Source organism: Sorex fumeus, unplaced genomic scaffold (assembly GCF_029834395.1).
Source record: "Sorex fumeus unplaced genomic scaffold, SorFum_2.1 ptg000063l, whole genome shotgun sequence".
NCBI classification, from domain to species: domain Eukaryota; kingdom Metazoa; phylum Chordata; class Mammalia; order Eulipotyphla; family Soricidae; genus Sorex; species Sorex fumeus.
This window is the reverse complement of record NW_026606120.1, coordinates 84576691-84595232: the sequence shown is the minus strand read 5'-3', so window position 1 is coordinate 84595232 and position 18542 is coordinate 84576691. Positions and strand designations below refer to the sequence as shown.

At 40.1% G+C, this 18542-nt stretch overlaps 1 protein-coding gene across 1 annotated transcript in view; it reads left to right on the top strand.

The window, feature by feature from the left end:
- ABCA5 (ATP binding cassette subfamily A member 5) overlaps positions 1-18542 on the top strand; it is a 95988-nt gene that overhangs the window by 37739 nt on the left and 39707 nt on the right. Inside the window, exons 16-22 of the mRNA XM_056126967.1 lie at positions 352-442; positions 638-777; positions 2767-2886; positions 6932-7133; positions 10137-10306; positions 11940-12067; positions 12453-12590. Of these exons, the coding sequence (XP_055982942.1) occupies positions 352-442; positions 638-777; positions 2767-2886; positions 6932-7133; positions 10137-10306; positions 11940-12067; positions 12453-12590 (989 nt within the window). The remainder of the gene's footprint in view (positions 1-351; positions 443-637; positions 778-2766; positions 2887-6931; positions 7134-10136; positions 10307-11939; positions 12068-12452; positions 12591-18542) is intronic.

Below are 18542 nucleotides of genomic sequence, written 5' to 3'. Positions count from 1 at the left end.
CTTTTTGTCATTTTCACATTTGGCTTTAAATTAAACTACGGAAGCATGCTTGCAATATTAAGGCTTTTAGGAAGAGTCTGAAACAGTTGTAGTAGTGTTATTAAAACGCACTCCAGAATTAGACTGCCCGGGTGTATAGGTCTTTGCTTTATTGTGGGTAAATTAAATGTTTTCTATTTGTCACTATGTTTTCATTTAAAAAATAAGAAGGGATCACCTGGTATTTTCCTCATGTTTATTGTCATTAATTAGATAATAATACATTGGTGTTTTATAGTTATTCAAAAACTATAAAGGATGATTTTTAATGCTGTTGAAACTTAAACATTGAAATACGAATCTCTGTTTCAGACAGAAAAGCTGTCATATCACAGGGAATGCTGAAATGTGTTGGTTCTTCAATATTTCTCAAAAGTAAATGGGGAATTGGCTACCGTCTGAGGTATCATTCATTCTTCATTGACTTTACTTTTTGATTCTTTGTTATATCCTTGATCAGGTGCTAATATGTGTAGGCTTTGCCTGAATGTTGGCTTTTTGTTTTTATGTCTTTGATGTAAACTGAAAGCACTGAGAATTTGATTTTTGTTATTTCTTCAACAACTATACAAATTAATGATTCGTTATTTTATTCTAGCATGCACATTGACAAATATTGTGCCACCGAATCTCTTTCTTCTCTGGTTAAACAACACATACCTGGAGCTACTTTACTGCAGCAGAATGATCAACAGATTGTATACAGCTTACCTTTCAGGGACATGGACAAATTTTCAGGTATGGTGGATTTCTTGGATTCTCGGTTGTTGACCTATCTGCAAATAGGTTTTTATGTTTACTTTGTTACTTTTTCTTCCAGGATCAGAGGTGTTCAGAATTTCCGATTTTGAAAACCAGGCTTATAAGCTAATATGTTTCTCCTGCATTTCTTTTTTAGAATCAGAATCCAAGAAACTAATATATGAAGTGAATGGTGGATTTTGCCTTGTTATCCAGAAAGAAATCACTCCATTTGCGTGTAGGCCTCCTGACAATAGTACACACATATGCATATAATGTACACATGTAGCTGTTTTTGTATGTCCTCAGCTTTTTTTAAAAAAATTTTTCATTTATTTATTTATTGAATCGCTGTGGGAAAAGTTACAAAGCTTTCAGGTTTAGGTCTTGGTCATGCAAATATCAATCACATTTCCCTTTACCAATACTTATTTTTCTCCACGAAGAACCCCAATAACCCCCCAACCCCCAACCCCCTCCCCCAATGTCTGTGGGGTAGATGAATTCTAGTTAACACTCTGTCTACTTTGACTAGCTTCATTGTTTTGATAAAAGTTGCACCATTATTATTTAGACTTTACCCCCCCCCGCCCCAAATCAGCCATGCTGAAAAAGCATTGTGAAATGATTTGCTTTCTACAGCTGGGTTCAAGAATTAAATGATGTTGTGCGGCCGCTATTGCGGCCACATGGTTTTGGATTTCTGCTATTTTATTTATTAACCCTGCAAGTATTTCTACTGAGAGTCAGATAATTAAGAGATTGGTCTCTGTGCTTCTGGGGCCGTGGCCGTGCCGGAGAGCCGCTCGTGGGGAGCAACTGGTGACCTCAGTAGGGCGTGAAGGACGGGCCGGAACGCCCCCCCCCCTCCCCCCCCCCCCGTCCCATGAGGTATCCATCGCGCCCCCACTCCTGGCTCAGACCTGCTCTCCACCAGGCTCCCATGTGGCCGCCATCTTTCTTTCCCAGCTTTTTTTTATAGTCGTATTATTCCTGAGTGAATTACATAGTTATACATAATTATATGCCTTATACCCTCAAATCATTTTAATTGTGGCATTTTTCTAATTTATGAGAATCTCAAGCTCAGTGACTTTTATCCTTTTTTTTAGTAATTTCTTAGTAACTGAAAGGATAGTATTGATATAGATAAGACTATTCCCACAGCATTTTTTTCATATATTTTTTTCTATATTATTTTCATTGGACTCTTTAGAGAAAAAAAGAATTATTAATGAACATTATGCCAACTTAATAGGCTCTCCCTATCATTCTGTCTATAAAATGTTTCTTAAAGTTAATTTATAATATGTGTTTAATAGGTCTATTTTCATTAACAAATAATCCTTGTGATCCTTTGCATTGCTAAGAATAATTAAGAGGTCCTGGGGCAGAAGCGATAGCACAGCAGGTAGGGTGTTTGCCTTGCACGCAGCTGACCTGGGTTCGATTTCCAGCATACCACATGGTCTCCTAACCACTGTCAGGAGTAATTCCTGAGTACGAAAAAAAATAAAGGGGTGGTCTTGAGGTCAGAACTTTAAATCTGACAGTGCTGGCAAAATAAATTTTGTGATAGTTTTCAAAGAGCATTTTATTTTTAAACATCTTACAGAAACCACACATGGCAGTGATCTGGGATACCGGGTTCAATCTCAATATTGCTCAGGCATCTGTGTGGTTCTCTCAGGCATCTGTGTGGTTCTCTCATTTCAAACTCTGGGTCTCACATATTCTGGACCATATACCTGCCCCTTATGTGATAGTCCAGGATAGACTGGAGAGATAGAATGAGGTTTAAACACTTGCATATAGTGGACCACAACTATTTGTGGTCCCCTAAACCCTGCCAGGAGTGATCCCTAAATGCAGAACCAGGGGCAGCCCACGACATTGCTAGGGCCCAGCCCTTCCCCAGGTATTTTAGAGTAATTCAGAGTAATATGATTAGCTCTATAACATTTTCATCTTTTTTTTTTCCCTTAGGTTTATTTTCTGCTCTAGATGCCCATTCAAATTTGGGTGTTATCTCCTATGGTGTTTCAATGACGACTTTGGAAGATGTGTTCTTAAAGCTAGAAGTTGAAGCAGAAATTGACCAAGCAGGTAAACACAAAACGAACCAAACACCGGTTACACAGTGAACCAGACAAATAACTAATGGAAGAAAAAAAAAAATAAGTACATGAAAACTAATGTGGCAGAAGGACAGGGGTGGGGTGGGGACAGTTACATAAATTAATAAAAATATTTGTTAAGAGTGATACGAGCTGGGGCTGGAGCAATAGCACAGCGTGTAGGGTGTTTGCCTCGCATGCAGCCAACCCGGCTTCAATTCCCAGCATCCCATATGGTCCCCTGAGCACTGCCAGGAGTAATTCCTGAGTACGAAGCCAGGAGTAAACCCTGTGCATCGCCGGGTGTGATCCAAAAAAAAAAAAAAAGATTGATACGAATTAGGAAGGAAATAATGGGGGATTTTGAGACATAGATAACTTGATTTGGATAACAAGAATGATAAATAGCTGAAGAGTTTATCATAGAGTTTATTCTAGGTAAAGGGAACTACGGCCAAGCTATTCATTGAGGAGTGTGTTGAAAGTCTGTGATGACTAAAACAAAGGCTACATGACTGCACCTGTGTCATGTGGTGTATGTCATGTGGTGCATGCTGTCACCTGCATCTGAATGAGTCAGGAGAAAGTAGTATGTGCTAAGGACAGAGGCATATATAAGGGGCCACAGCATGTTTGCTTTTTTTTTTTTTTAATCATATTTTGAAAAAATCTGGATTGTGTTCTTAGTACTTCTGAAGCTACCAAGAATTTTAAAGCAAAATGGTGACAGGATCTTACTTGTGTTTTTAACAAACACATTCTTGTTGTTGTATGATGAATGACTTACAAAGTAATATGTGAAAGTAGAAAAACCAGTTAGTTAATCATTAGAGTTCATTTTAGCTGGAACTAGGATGGTGGTGAAAAGAGGAGGAACATGAACAGATTTAAGTGATTCAGTGTTATTGACACTGGCTTGTTGAGAGATTGTTCAGGCCAGGGGGATGGGAAGAATTAAGAAACAATTTAAATTGTCTGTTTGATAATGGCATGGAATTGACATCTCCTGCAAATGGGGAAGAAGCAGCATCTTATAGAAAGAAGTTAATGTAGGCATGAATTTGGGTCAGATTGTTTCGGATGGTCATTAAACCTTCATGTGGGGATATGCAGTGTGGTTGGATCAACACATTTGTAGTCAAATGAAGATATGAAAACTAAAGAGACAAGTTTGGGTGTTACGGAAATGATGCAGTCACTCAGGTAGAAAGCAGAGATGAAAGTAGAAGGGCAAGTGATGGAGCAGTGAGGGGACAGAGGCAGTTGGGAAGAAACCGTGATTTCTTTCTTCACAAAAGGAAATAGTGAGAGAAGGAACCACTAAGTCAATGATGGTTGGAGGAATCGCCCGGGAAGGAGATGTGTGCTGAAAGTAGACCAAGGACCAAAGACGATGACCTCTTAGTATCTGTATTGCAAATCATAATGCTCCAAATTAGAGAGAGAGTAAGAAGGATTATACCTGCCACAGAGGCAGGGTATGGGGTGGTGTGGGGGTGTCGGGTGGGACTCTGGGAACCATGGTGGTGGAAAGTATGCACTGGTGGAGGGATGGGTGCTCAAGCATTGTGTGACAGAAATGTAATCATGGAAGTTTGTAACTGTATCTCACAGTGATCCAATAAAACTTCTTTAAAAAAAATTTTTTTTAAAGGAGATAGTGAAACCCAGGGCTGGAGCGATGGAACAGTATGTAGGGTGTTTTCCTTGCACACGGCCGACCCGGATTTGATTCCTCCACCCCTCTCGGAGAGCCCGGCAAGCTACCGAGAGTATCTCGCCCACGTGGCAAAGCCTGGCAAGCTACCCGTGACTTATTCAGTATGCCAGAAGCAGTAACAACAAGTCTCACAATTTGTTGTGAGATGTTACTGGTGCCCACCTGAGCGAATTGATGAACAAGAGGAGGACAGTGCTACAGTGAAACCCAGAGAAAGTAGGGTTTTTAGAAGAAGGAAATGGTCAGTTATTTGTTGACTGTTGTGAAGAATACAGTGAGAACAGATGATTTTAGCACCGGAAGGCAATGAGAGTTTTGGTGGTGTGGAAGACAGTGGGGCCTTGATAATCCTTTTAGCGTAACACACATCAGAGCTGGGTCCGTATGTTAGAAAGTGCCCACTAAGTGCTGCTGAGACAGTCTTGGGGCTGGGACTTGGGGTACCAAATCCTGCTCTGTGGGCCTCCCAGTGCTGAGACTGGAGACAGTGCAGCTTAGACCGACCCAGTGGGCTGGGGACCTGGAGGCCACCAGTACTAAACCTGCTCAGCAGTCATTAATTCCAGGAATGGAACCTGGCGACCATTTCTTTCTACCTCATTTTTAAAAAATTTTTTATTTATTTATTTATTTAGCTTTTTTGGGTCACACCTGGCAATGCACAGGGGTTACTCCTAGCTTTGCACTCAGGAATTAACTCCTGGTAGTGCTCGGGGGACCATATGGGATGCTGGGAATGGAACTCGGGTTGACTGCATGCAAGGAAAATGCCCTAACCCACTGTAATATCACTTCAGCCCCCTCTTTTTAATTTATTTTTTAAGAATAACTCAGACTAATTTAAATCTTTAAGGGAGTAAATGACAGGAAACATTTCAGTTTCTTAATCAAGGAGTGTTGTAATTTCAAGGAATCTTAATATAATTCATTTAACCCTAAAGCAATTGTGCAATAAGCAAAATCTTATCAAACGAAAAACAATGAAGGAGAACTTTTACAGGGACCAACAGACAAGATCGTTGCAGCACAGCGATTAACCTTCACACACTGGAGTCTTTAAGGGGCCATCAATCTCTCAGATTACTGAAATCATGTTGCCAACGAAAGGGATGTTGATGAAAGAGTCTGAAACCTTTCCTTCTCCACAGAAATTTCAGGCTGTTGCTAGCACAGATAATTTAAACCAAATCTCACTGATGGCTCCATCAGAGAATAAGGATACCTCAATGGTGCTGTTGTACAGTGTAAAAACTGAGAGGGAAAAAAACAAAATGGAAACAATCTACTGGTCCCTAATATATATGGATTACCACCCAGAGAAAGCCTCTGCCCCCCAAAGAAACTTTCTACGTAGGGATAAATCTGGAGGGATTTCTGCCAAAACCTGCTGGGTTCTGAGATTTGCTTCTGAATCTCTGGGATCATGGCCATTAAGTAGCTTGATCAGGAGCCAGGAAGGCCGTTTGTGGGTGGCGATTCGGAGTCTTGTTGGGACAGGGAGGAAAGGCCGGTTCCACCCCCATCCCATGAGGCCCCGCGTGTCTCCACTGCACGCCCATATCTGACTGTCCAGTGGCTTCTGGTGAATGGCGGCTAGCAAGCCGCCAAGAGAAGAACAATCCACTCTTGAGAATTTTAATATTTGCTTAATTTTAAGATAGATAAGTCTCAGAAATCATTCTGTGTGACTTTGCTAAATGCTGAAGCCAGTTTTTAATCTCTTGAAGTTAAATTTTATGATCTTGATTTCTATGGCCATTAATTAGTTTTGTCTGATTTTGGTAGAATGGAGTCAACAAAATCTCTTATTTCTCACTACTTTTAATGTCATACTAGTAGGAATCAGACTAGTGTATTTGTGAGTAGCTTGTTGCACAACTATAATGCTGTTCTGTAACATAAGGATTTCATTATTTTGTACTATCTTGTATTTTGATCATTTTATACTATTTTGTTAGCAGGAATATTTCACAGCCCATACATTCACCCATTGAGAGACATCTGGGGTCTTTCAACATTTTATGACTGTTCTAGATAGGATGCTAACAAAGATTATTCTTGGGCATGTTTCTTGGTGACCTTATCTGCATACATTTCTTGTCTTTATACCCAGTAGAGAATTTCCCAGGCTGTAAGCACTGTGTCTCTGTGTCTAACCTCAGTAACAATGCAAAAGTTCAAGAGAGTTTTCATTTGTCCCCTATCACACCCCAGATATGTGCTTCTTGAGAATTGACGTTCTTCAGAAAGGTTTTCGTCTCTTCAAGTAATAATCCGTAATTTTCTACCTTTGCATTTTTGTCTTGACAACTAGACTACAGCATATTTACTCAGAGGCCACCAGAGGAAGAGATGGATTCCAAATCTTTTGATGAAATGGAGCAGAGCTTCCTTATTCTCTCGGAAACCAAGGCTACCCAAGTGAGCACCATGCGCCTGTGGAAGCAGCAGATGTTGACGATGGCCAAGTTTCATCTGCTCTCCCTGAAACGTGAAAGCAAATCAGTGAGATCAGTGTAAGGCTAATTTCTCTTCTGCCCACTGAGTCGGTTTTGTGGGGATACCCACTAGATTTACCGCCTTCAATGTGTATGGTGTAAACAATCGATTGTTTGGAAAGACGAGTTATCATTTCACAATATCAGAAAGTCATTCTTTGGGGTTGGAGCAATAGCACAGCGGATAGGGCATTTACCTTGAATGCAGCTGACCCGGGTTCAATTCCCGGCATCCCATATGGTTCCCTGAGCACTGCCAGGAGTAATTCCTGAGTGCAAACTCAGGAGTAACCCCTGTGCATTGCCAAAAAAAGTCATTCTTCTATTAATTTCATCAAATGCCATTAGAATGTCACCTTTCTTTTAAGCTTGCATTTAAAAAAGAACTTATCCCTAAAATAAGGAAATGGCAAATAGTATTCTCAAGTGTACACTTTTGGAATTATTATAATTATGTTTAAATTTTTATTTGTATTTTTATGATGGTCTTTGCATCTGTTACAAATATTGTACTGTAGCACTGTCCTTCTGCTGTTTGTTGATTTGCTCGAGTGGGCACCAGTAACATCTCCATTGTGAGACTTGTTGTTACTGTTTTTGGCATATCGAATACATCGTGAGTAGCTTGCCAGGCTTTGCCGTGTGGGCAGAATACTCTTGGTAGCTTGCTGGGCTCTCCGAGAGGGGTGGAGGAATCGAACCCGGGTCAGCCATGTGCAAGGCAAATGCCCTACCCACTATGGCCCAAATATTACAAACATTAATAAACACCTTTTTAAAAAATACAAAAAGATCCTTGTTAGATGAAGAAACTGCAAGACAAGCTTTTATAGTTGGATGGTGGAGCTGTGGTTAAAATGATGAATTTATTCAATTTAGTTTACTAATCTCAACTGAGTCTCCATAGGTTGGTAAGCACTGAATTATTTGGAATTATCATTAAGGATCAAAGAAATGTCAGCCAAGTCAAGCATCAGCAATACTCCTGTGGATTACTGACAGAAAATATGTTTATTTGAAGTCTCATGTTTCTTTATATTGAGTGAAATACTCCTTGCAAACGAATAAACATGTCTTAGCTTGGGCTGCCATGTTCTCTTTTATTAAAAGAGAACCACAAGGTGACTTAAAACCCCAGAAATGGAAATTCTCGCAGTTTTAGACTGGAGGGCCTGAGCATAGCCGGGTCTAGGTAAGGCTCTTCCTGGCTTGATGGCCGGCCGTCAGCTTGTTGCATGCTCAGGTGACCTGTCAGTCCAGAGCTGAGGAGAATCAGAGCAAGCTGCTGGGTAATTCTTTCCTGAGAAGTCACTAATTAATAATCCTATCCGGAAGGAATTCCTTTTGGCGTCATCCAGCCCTAATCTCCTCTTATTTCCTAATACCATTATGTTCAGGTTTAGGGCATTAGCACAAGCACTCGGGGGGAATGGTGAACCTAACTATGTGTGTATCATTCGAACCATGACACACACATAGTCACATGTGTGTTACACATATGTACACGTATTTTAAATAATACATATTCAGATGACCATTATGTACTTAGGTAATATTGCATCTTCTCTCTCCAGAAGAGTTGTTTATCAGCATATAAAATACTAGGAGTTTCATAGTAAAAAATTTATTTCATCGATTTTGTTTGACCTAGTGTTTCCAAATAGTATTCAGTCGTGACATTTTCAAAATCTGAAACTTTGTAACTTTTTCAGAAGTAGAATGCAATGTAGTGTACTGTGGAAAATTTGTCTTAGATGTAGTTAACAGCTATTTAAAATAATTTATAAAAATTTGTATTTTATGAAAATTATAAAATGCAAAGTACAATAATCCAAACTTTCTGCCCATTTCTATCACGTATAATGAGATCACTGCAGGTTAACTTAGTATGTCTTCCTTACAGATACAAGTAGATTTTGAGTACTATAATTATGTAGTTGACTGATTGCATACAGATACATTTTTTGTGACTTTAATGTGTTTTGTTTTGCTTAATACTTTAAGGAACAGTGGAACTTAATGTTGGGAGGATGAAATTTCAAAGACATCAATCCTTTAGAATTTTACCATATTTAAATTTTCATCCCTGTATCTAAAATGTTTTTATATTGCATTATTTTCTGACACTTAAAGAAACCAAATAGCATAGAGGTAGGACAGGAACCATTTCTTTTAGGAACCGAGAGTATCTCACCCACACGGCAGAGCCTGGCAAGCCACCCGTGACGTATTCGATATGCCAAACACAGTAACAACAAAATCTCCAATGGAGACGTTACTGGGTCCGCTTGAGCAAATCGATGAACAACGGGGCCTTTTAGGAACATAAGATATAAATGGACATGATATCTGGGTTTTCAAAAGTTGTACCTATTGATTTATTTATAGAATTTTTGGGGTGATCCTGTTCTAAAATAGTAGTTCTATAACTTGAAATTTTTCCATTGACTGTTGACTTTTTGAGTACGGTTGTCATGAGATTAGAGAGGAGAAATTCTGCTCTTCAGTGCAATGCTTTTAAATATTTTTTAAAAATTTCTTTGTTTTTTTGGGTGAGTACTTTTTTCTTTTATTTTTTATATTTTTATTGAGATTCTGTGGTTTACAAAGCTATTGATAATGGGTTCTCATGCACAGGGCTGGAGCTATAGCACAGCCAGTGGGGCGTTTGTCTTGCACCCGGCCAACCAGGCGGACCCAGGTTCTCCCCTCTTGGAGAGCCCGGCAAGCTACTGAGAGTATCCCGCCTGCACGGCAAAGCCTGGCAAGCTCCCCGTGATATATTCGGTATGCCAAACACAGTAACAAGAAGTCTCACAAAGGAGATGTTACTGGGCCTGTTCCAGGAAATTGATAAACAAGGGGAGGACAGTGCTACAGTGCTACTTCTCATGCATGTAATTCAACACTATGCACATTACCAGTGTAAGATTAGTACCTTTATCCTATCAAGTAAAGGAAGGCTTTTGAAATAGATCTAGATATTAATATGCCTTGAACTGTATATGTTTTTCCTTTCAGGTTGCTTCTGCTTTTAATATTTTTTGCAGTTCAGATTTTTATGTTTTTGGTGCATCACTCTTTTAAAAATGCTGTGGTTCCAATCAAACTTGTTCCAGACTTATATTTTCTAAAACCTGAAGAGAAACCTCATAAATACAGAACAAGTCTGCTTCTTCAAAATTCTACTGGTGAGAGTGTGTGAAGGTCTGTGAATGTGTGATGGCTGGGGCAGGGGGTGATGGGTACACATAGATCAGAAATGTGGATTTTAGAAATATATGTAAGGTAAAGGTGTGGCCTTTCTGCAGAAACTTAAAACTTACTGGTGCCAAGTAATGTAGGCCAGAAAGAAAATTTTGATTTAAGTCTGGGTGATCATGTAAAATTTTTCAATTTCTTTGTGTTTTGGATTTTGGTTTCTTGGCCACACCAGAGATGCTTAGGGCTTACTCCTGCCTCTGAGGTGAGGGATCATTCTTAGTAGGACTTAGGAGACCGTATGGGGTGCCAGGGATCCAACCCAGCATGGCAAGGGAAATACGCTACCCATTATTGTTCTGACCCCCAAATATTTTGACTTCTACCACTTAATAAAACTTTTGTTTTTCTTTTTAGTTTAATTTTGGGCTGGAGCGATAGCACAGCGGTAGGGCGTTTGCCTTGCACGCAGCCAACATGGCTGACCCGAGTTCGATTCCTCCGCCCCTCTCGGAGAGCCCGGCAAGCTACCGAGAGTATCTCGCCCGCACGGCAGAGCCTGGCAAGCTCCCCGTGACGTATTCGATATGCCAGACACAGTAACAACAAAGTCTCCAATGGAGACGTTACTGGGCCCGCTCGAGCAAATCGACAAACAACGGGAGGGCCTTTACCTTTACCTTTACCTTTGTAGTCAATAATAATGTACTATATTACATAAGCTTTAGGTATCCAGTAGTAGAAGCAACATGTAGCTGTTCTACATTAAATTCACCATCACCACTTTAAGTCTATCAAAATTTCCTATTGAATAGGAGCAACATATTCAGAGTACCGCTTTGGGTGGAGGGGGGTGGGGGGGGCAGTTGTTGTTGTTGATATTGTTCTGGAGCCACATATGGCTGTTCTCTGGGCTTACTCCTGGCTCTGCACTCAGGAGCCAATCCTGGTGGAGCTCAGGAGACCATATGGGATGTCAGGGATCGAACCCAGGCCGGCCATGGGCAAGGCAAGCACCTTACCCACTGTACTGTCTCTCTCCATACCCCCAGAATACCATGTTTGACAATCCTCAGGCATGTTGGTAGAGTCATAATTTCAAGACAGCATCCAAAAATGCTTTGCTTGGCTCCAGACAGTTTAAAGAATGCAGATAGAGTCTTGATGATGCCTTTTAAAACTTTGAGGAAGTTAGGTAATTGGCACTTATAAAACATCTTTGTTCAACTAAGTTCGCCAGTATATGGTGTTACCTAACTCCTTGGTTTCTACCTTTTTGACTCTGGCTGATTTATCTTCTTATATTAAATCGGCAGAAAGATTTTTTAACCTCCCATGATTGAACTAATTTCTATGTGTCAAATGTGGATAATAATAGTAACAGTAGCTGCAACTGAAAATTGTACAGGAACTGTAGTTGTGTTTGAAGGCCCAAAGTATGCATGACTAGGATTTGAATCTAGGCTAACTAACTCCAGAGCTAATGTTCCTAATGAAATCGCAGCTAATCAAGATGAGATGTTCCATTTAAAGAGGGAGCTCTTCCCAGTGTTATTAAAAGCCTACATCTGTTTCTCATTTAAACTAATTTTTAAAAATTATTTGCCTGTTTTCTAATTGCAGACTCAGATATCAATGATCTTATTAGCTTTCTGACCGACCAGAACATAATGGTCACAATGTTTAATGACAGTGACTATGTTGCAGCCTCTCCACATAGTGCAGCTTTAAATGTGATGGATTCAGAGACGGTAAGAGCGATGACCATGAGTGAATGACTGTCCATTTGAATGCACTAAAAGATACATTTTTCTTTGGATTTAGTTATGTACTGGCTTCTCCTTACTAGATAGACTTAGAATTTGCTTTTGGAAAAAGCTAGCCCTAGTGGGGAATTAGTATAGAACAGCTAGAAGGCATCAATTTTTTGTTTATGATATCAAAATATGTGTAGATTCCAGGCCAGACTTTCTTTCTGTATTAAATTTTAGAATTTTTTAAATTTTATTATTGGTTGAATCAACTTTTAGGACAGTTAATGAGAAACTGCTTGGTGAAAAGAGCTTGGTGCACGGCAACAATATATTTTTCCAATAGTAATAAATAGGATTAATAAATTTCTCTTTTAAATTGCAGGAATATATTTTTACAGTTGCTTTCAACAGTACTATGGTTTATTCTTTGCCAGTATTGATGAATATGATTAGTAACTACTATCTTTATCGTGCAAATATAACTGAACGCATCCAAATTTGGAATACCCCATTCTTCCAGGTAAGCAAATTATTAAATGTGTGTGTGTGTGTGCACATATGCACACATGTGGTTGTGTAGGAGAGGGACTGTGTATATGGACTTATGTATAAAATAATGATTTAAATTTGTGATGGTAGCTAATAAAATCTTTATCATTTCATCCTGTGACATTTTCTACTCTTCTTTTAACTTGAGTTGGGGGTTGCTTACATTCTGATTTTAGGAGCATATTGTATTGGCTTTGGGTTCAAGGAAGTTCTACTTTAGTGTATATGTTTTTGGGTAAAGCATACATATTTTTATATTAATCATAGTATAAAGTTGATTACAAAAGAAGTAATATTTATCAAAAATACAGATGCTAGTCTATTGAAAGAACCTCGAGAACTCACCCATACAATCATTTTTGGGCAGGAGAAGGAGCTCAAAGGTGGAAGTGCTTGCTTCCTGTAGTGAAGGTCTGATTTCATCCCTGGCCCCGGTTTCCCCCCAAAACACCACCAGGAGCAACCCCAAGCCCTTCTAAATGTGGCCCACAACAAAACTATTTTTCTTCTAGATATGACTTTTGAAGTCATAAACATTTTTTTTTTATCATTTTTTTTTATTAGTGAAACACTATGAAGTACACTTATAGACTTATAAATTTTTGTGCTTGGGTTTCAGTTATACAATGATCAAGTACCCATCCCTCCACCAGTGCCCATCCTCCCCCGCCACGGGTCCTAGCATCCCTCCCACCCCCCATCCCTCCCCCCCCCCCCCCCCGTCCCACCCTGCCGCTGTGGCAGGGCATTCCCCCTTGTTCTCTCTCTCTTCTTTTGGGTACTGTGTTTTGCCAGAGAGGCATTGAGTGGCAATCATGTTTGGTCTATAGGAAGTCATAAACGTTTTTTGTGGACTAAAATGTTAATTTAATTTAGCCAAGCATCAGTTCTTCATAAATGTATCAGGTATGTCAGTTCCTGAGAAGTCTATTCAGTGATACATACTCTTTATTTATATTTTTATATAATTTTATCATGTTGAATTATTAACTCAGCATGACAAAACTCATATATTTTCACCTGAGTACTCAATAGAGTTTTTAAAAAAAGTTCCTTTTATGAAACCATAATTATTTTGTTATATACTGAATTCCTGATTTTTTGGGGCTTCTTGAGGCCACAGCTGAAGGTGCTTAGAGGTTACTACTGGTGGTACTCAGGGAACCATCTGTGATACTGGGGATTGAACCTGACGTGGCTGCTTGCACGGCATCGCTCCAGCCCCAAATTCCTGATACTCTTAATCAACTGTTTGAAAATTATCTTTATAGTTCAAAGGGCTGGAGCGATAGCACAGCGGTAAGGAGTTTGCCTTGCACTCAGCCACCATGGCCGACCTGAGTTCGATTCCTCCGCCCCTCTCGGAGAGCCTGGCAAGCTTCCGAGAGTATCTCGCCTGCACGGCAGAGCCTGGCAAGCTACCCGTGAGGTATTTGATATGCCAAACACAGTAACAACAAGTCTCACGATGGAGACGTTACTGGGCCCGCTTGAGCAAATTGATGAACAACGGGAGGACCGTGACCATGACTGTGATAGTTCAAAGATGAGATGTCATATTTTCTTTAAGAATCTCGTAGCGTATCTCAGTATTCACTTAGATTCGTTTATCAAGTGTTTATAGAAGCTGAGCACTTTTCTAATGTTAGGGAGATAGTCTATGGAGGACAAGAAGTTTTCAGTACAATGGAGGCAACAGACAAAGGAGCGGGCAGGGAGAGATAATATGCATAAGAAGCTTTGTACTGTAGTAAAACAAAGACAGAGCATTATATGAGAAGAATATCCGGCACAGAGCAAGTTGGGATGGAAGATTGGGGGTCAAGTGTAGAAAGCAATTAGTGAAGATTTCAAGAGCAACTGCTCATTGAAAACTGAGGTAGGAACAGTGTACTCAATAAAGAAACAGCAAGTACAAAGCTAGGAAGTGAAAAGAAAATTACTCCAGAAATGTGATGTATTTATGACATTAATGTAATAGAGTTAGTAAGAGTGATGAGTCATGAAACTTTAATATTTTAGCAGAAACCAGGCTAAGAAAGGTCATTTGTGTTATCTTAAGGAATTTTCACTCCCTTCTGACTAGATTAAAGGAATTAATAAATGGTTTTCAACAGATGAGTGACATGGGTCGAGCGCTATGCTTTAAAATCCCACCTAAGCTGTCAGTGTGGAATGTTCTAGAGGGACGGGAGTGGGAATGGATGCCAAGTCGTGAATTTGTCGAAGTAAACCAGTTGAGAAATTGTGGTACTTGATTTATGGTTTTAGGAGGTATTTATCGTAAGATGTTAATAGATTCAAAAAGACACGAGATAGACATGTCAGGATTTAATAGTTCTTAGGATATAGCCAGTGAGGATGACAGCCTGTAGTTGGTAGAAACTGAATGGTTGATAGAGCCAGTGCTATTCATCAAGATTAAAAATACAAAAAAAAAAAAAATCATACTAATCAGGTTGTCCTTTGACTTTAGAAACGAAGTTTTTCTGACTTTGATTAGAACTGCAGAAGATGGGTGTGACCAGCCAGACTCTCAAGAGTTGAGCAGTGAATGGATGAATAAATAAGGAAGGGACAACTGCCAAGAACTTTAGTTGTGAAAGGTTGACAAAGAGAAAAATAGTTGGAGGGATCGTGGAAGTCCCTCTCTCGTTCAGTTCATCCTCCTTTCCTTCCATTTCTCTCTCTCTCTCTCTCTCTCTCTCTCTCTCTCTCTCTCTCTCCCCCTCATCCCCCCCCCCCCCCCCCCCGTACATGTTTCTGGATACTAGGGAGTGAGGAGGGTATCCTACCGAGTGAAATGGGTCAGAAGGAGAAGGACAGATACAGAGGAAGGAGGAGCAAGAGGAGGAGGAGGAAGAAGAGAAGGAGGCGGAGGAGGATCATGCTATCTTCTATGTGAGATATGCAGAAATGTAGTATGGGAATAACAGATGGCCAAAGACAACAGAACCTGACAAATGTTCCACAGAACTGAGTTTAGGAAGGACGAAGGGTGGGCAGGAGGAGATCCTGAGACAATGGTGGAGACACATGGACACTCTCGTGGAGGGTGTGTGTCGGAACACTGTATGCAGTAGACCCTATCATTAATAGTATTGTAAACCATGGTTCTTCGAATTTAAAAAAATAAAATATAAAAAATAGAGTAAAAGATCTGAGAAGGCAGTAGTGGATAGAGACAAGGCATCACTTATATTGTGACATGCGAAAGTGTTCATCAACACTGATAGTGATCAGAGAAATGCAAAATGACAATGAGTTATCACCTCATACCAGTGAGAATGGCCTATATAAAAACAAGGCCAGGAATAACCAGTGCTAGAAAGGATGTAGTAAAAACAAAAACCTTCATTCATTCTTGATTTGCTAGCTGTCTTGGGAAAACTTCAGGAGACTTCAAAAACGTTAAAATGGAAGTACCTTATGATCTAAAAATTCCAATCCTGTGTTAGTCCAAGAGCACAAAACACGAAGTTGTAAAGTTTTTTTTTAATGTATCTGCATTCATTACAGTGCTATTAATAATTGCCAAGAGCTGGAAATGGCCCAGGTGTTCAAACCAGGAGTAGGTAAAGAAATTGTGGTATATGTACAATGACGTTCTACTAACCAACTATAAGGAAAGATGGACTCCTGCATTTTACTTAAACATGCGTAGAACTAGAGGGTTTCTGTTAAGCCAAGTAAGTCACAAGTAGAAAGACTTACACCAGGTGATTTTACTCAGAGGTGGTATAAAAGGAAGCTAAACAGGGGATTTGACAATGATTAATGAAAACAAACCCCTAGGGCATGTGTGAGGTGGAAGGGGGCAGGTGAGAGGGATTTAGGGACTGTGATGGAGGGATAATGACACTGGTGGTAGTGGTGGGTATGGGGCAGCAACATTATATACCTGGATCATAAATATTAATACTGTTGGAATCTATGTTTCCTTAATAGTAATAAAATGCTTATACATTATTTTTAGGCAGTTACTATATCTACATATATTCATTACTTGCAACTTACATTTTCTGTTAAGCACTAGTAAGACCATACCATATTTGGAAACCAGAAGGGAAGAATTGAGACTTTTAAATCTTGCTGTTCTCCGGTATAGTCATCGGTATTCCAAATTTTCGTCTCCTTTCATCAGATTCTGTAGGAATAAATTCAAATATAGTTGTATTAATTTCCACACTTCTCAATACTAAGCTTACATATGTGTATAGGCTTGCCTTGTTCGGTCTGGGTCTTCCAGATGTCATGTGCCAGAATTTGGGACAAATTCTATAGTACCATTTGTTATGAATTAAGAAATTGTTAAAAACTCAGAAGACCAAGGATCATAAAGATGCCCATTTTCTCTCACCTTTCACAGAAGAACAAGGTTTTCTGCTAGATAACAGTGTGGATTCTCTTCTCCTACTTGGTCCCTACCTTGTCCCGTGTGTGTGTATCTTCTTAGAGAACAAGGATTAAATAACAAAGGCATGTTGAGAGTTGGGAGTGATACCTAATTCTGGCTCGTCTGCATTTGTCTCTTGTTTATCTAGAACAGGTTGCTGGGGCCAGAGCGATAGTACAGCCAGGAGGGCATTTGCCTTGCATACCACCAACCCGCTTCAATCCCCAGCATCCCATATTGTTCCCCAAGCACCCCCAGGAGTAATTCCTGAGTGAAGAGCCAGGAGTAACCCCTGAGTATCCCTGGGTGTCACCCCAAAAGCAGGAAAAAAAGAACAGGTTGCTGGGTCTTGGAAGTAGGTAAGAAACCTTGGGGACTTGGGACCTATGGGAATAAAAAGTCTCCTCTGCCATGAAATATGCCCAGGTTGCCCTAGGAAAGTGAGATTGGGTGCAGCTTTGTTTCTGCGGAGAAAAGGGGAGACCCAAATCCCCTCTGGCTCCTAGTACAGGCACCAGGCACCTTATCCAAGATCGGTCTTAGATTATCATGATCGCTGGTAGGACCACTCATGGGTGTGTGAGTTCACAAAATAAAATATGCGGGTGCTGCTGCACCATGTCTTCATTTGGTGGTTCAGAGCTGCCTGCCCAACTCCCCAGGCCTCCCCAGCAGATAGAGAGACAGAGAGACAGGCAGACTGGGGACCACATCACATCACTCTGATGGTGAGAATGGCTGGTTTATTGCAGAGCTGCTAGCATACTTATAGGACACCTGAGGAGGTTTGAGATAAGGACATAGGTGTGACTGATCATTTGCAGAGATAAACATTTGGCAGAGGAAATTCTCTTGGGGGAGAATAAAGCAAGGAGACACTCTGTCTCCAAGAAGCATCTATATTGCTTTCCTCTTTCCCTCTAGTTGTATAAGTTATCAATACTTGCAGTTGTTTGGATAAACACAGTAAGAAACAAAGATCCCAACACTTAGTTCTCTGGGCTCTGAGAGCAAGCAAGGCTTTTACCTTAAATCCCAGACTGTCCTCAGGCCAGTTCAGTTTATCCTTCCTGAACATGGGGGTCCTGTCTCTTAAGTCACAACAGCTTACATCAAGATCATGCATTTTTGCTTTCTAAACTTGCATGTCGATTCCGGGTACTCGCCATGGGTCCATCCCAGTCCCCATGATGGGACCTCTCTTTTGGGGTGTTAGGAACTACAGCAACTGAAGCCTGAGTCAAATAATTATGACGTTTGCCCAGTAGATATATTTCAGAGTCAGTCAACTCCCAAATATTAATGGTCTTTCTGTGTTTAACCAAAGAACATTGCTCTATAGTAAAATATAAAAAGGCTATAGGGGGACTAGAAAAGTAAGTACAAATAGACAGCACTTCAAATACAGAGCAGTACAAATGCAAAGTTCAGAATTACCAGAAAGTTTTGGCTTATAAGTCGTCAAGACTGACTTGGGAACTGAGACAATGAGAGGTAAAATACAAAGGAAAGGTTAACTTTAACTAA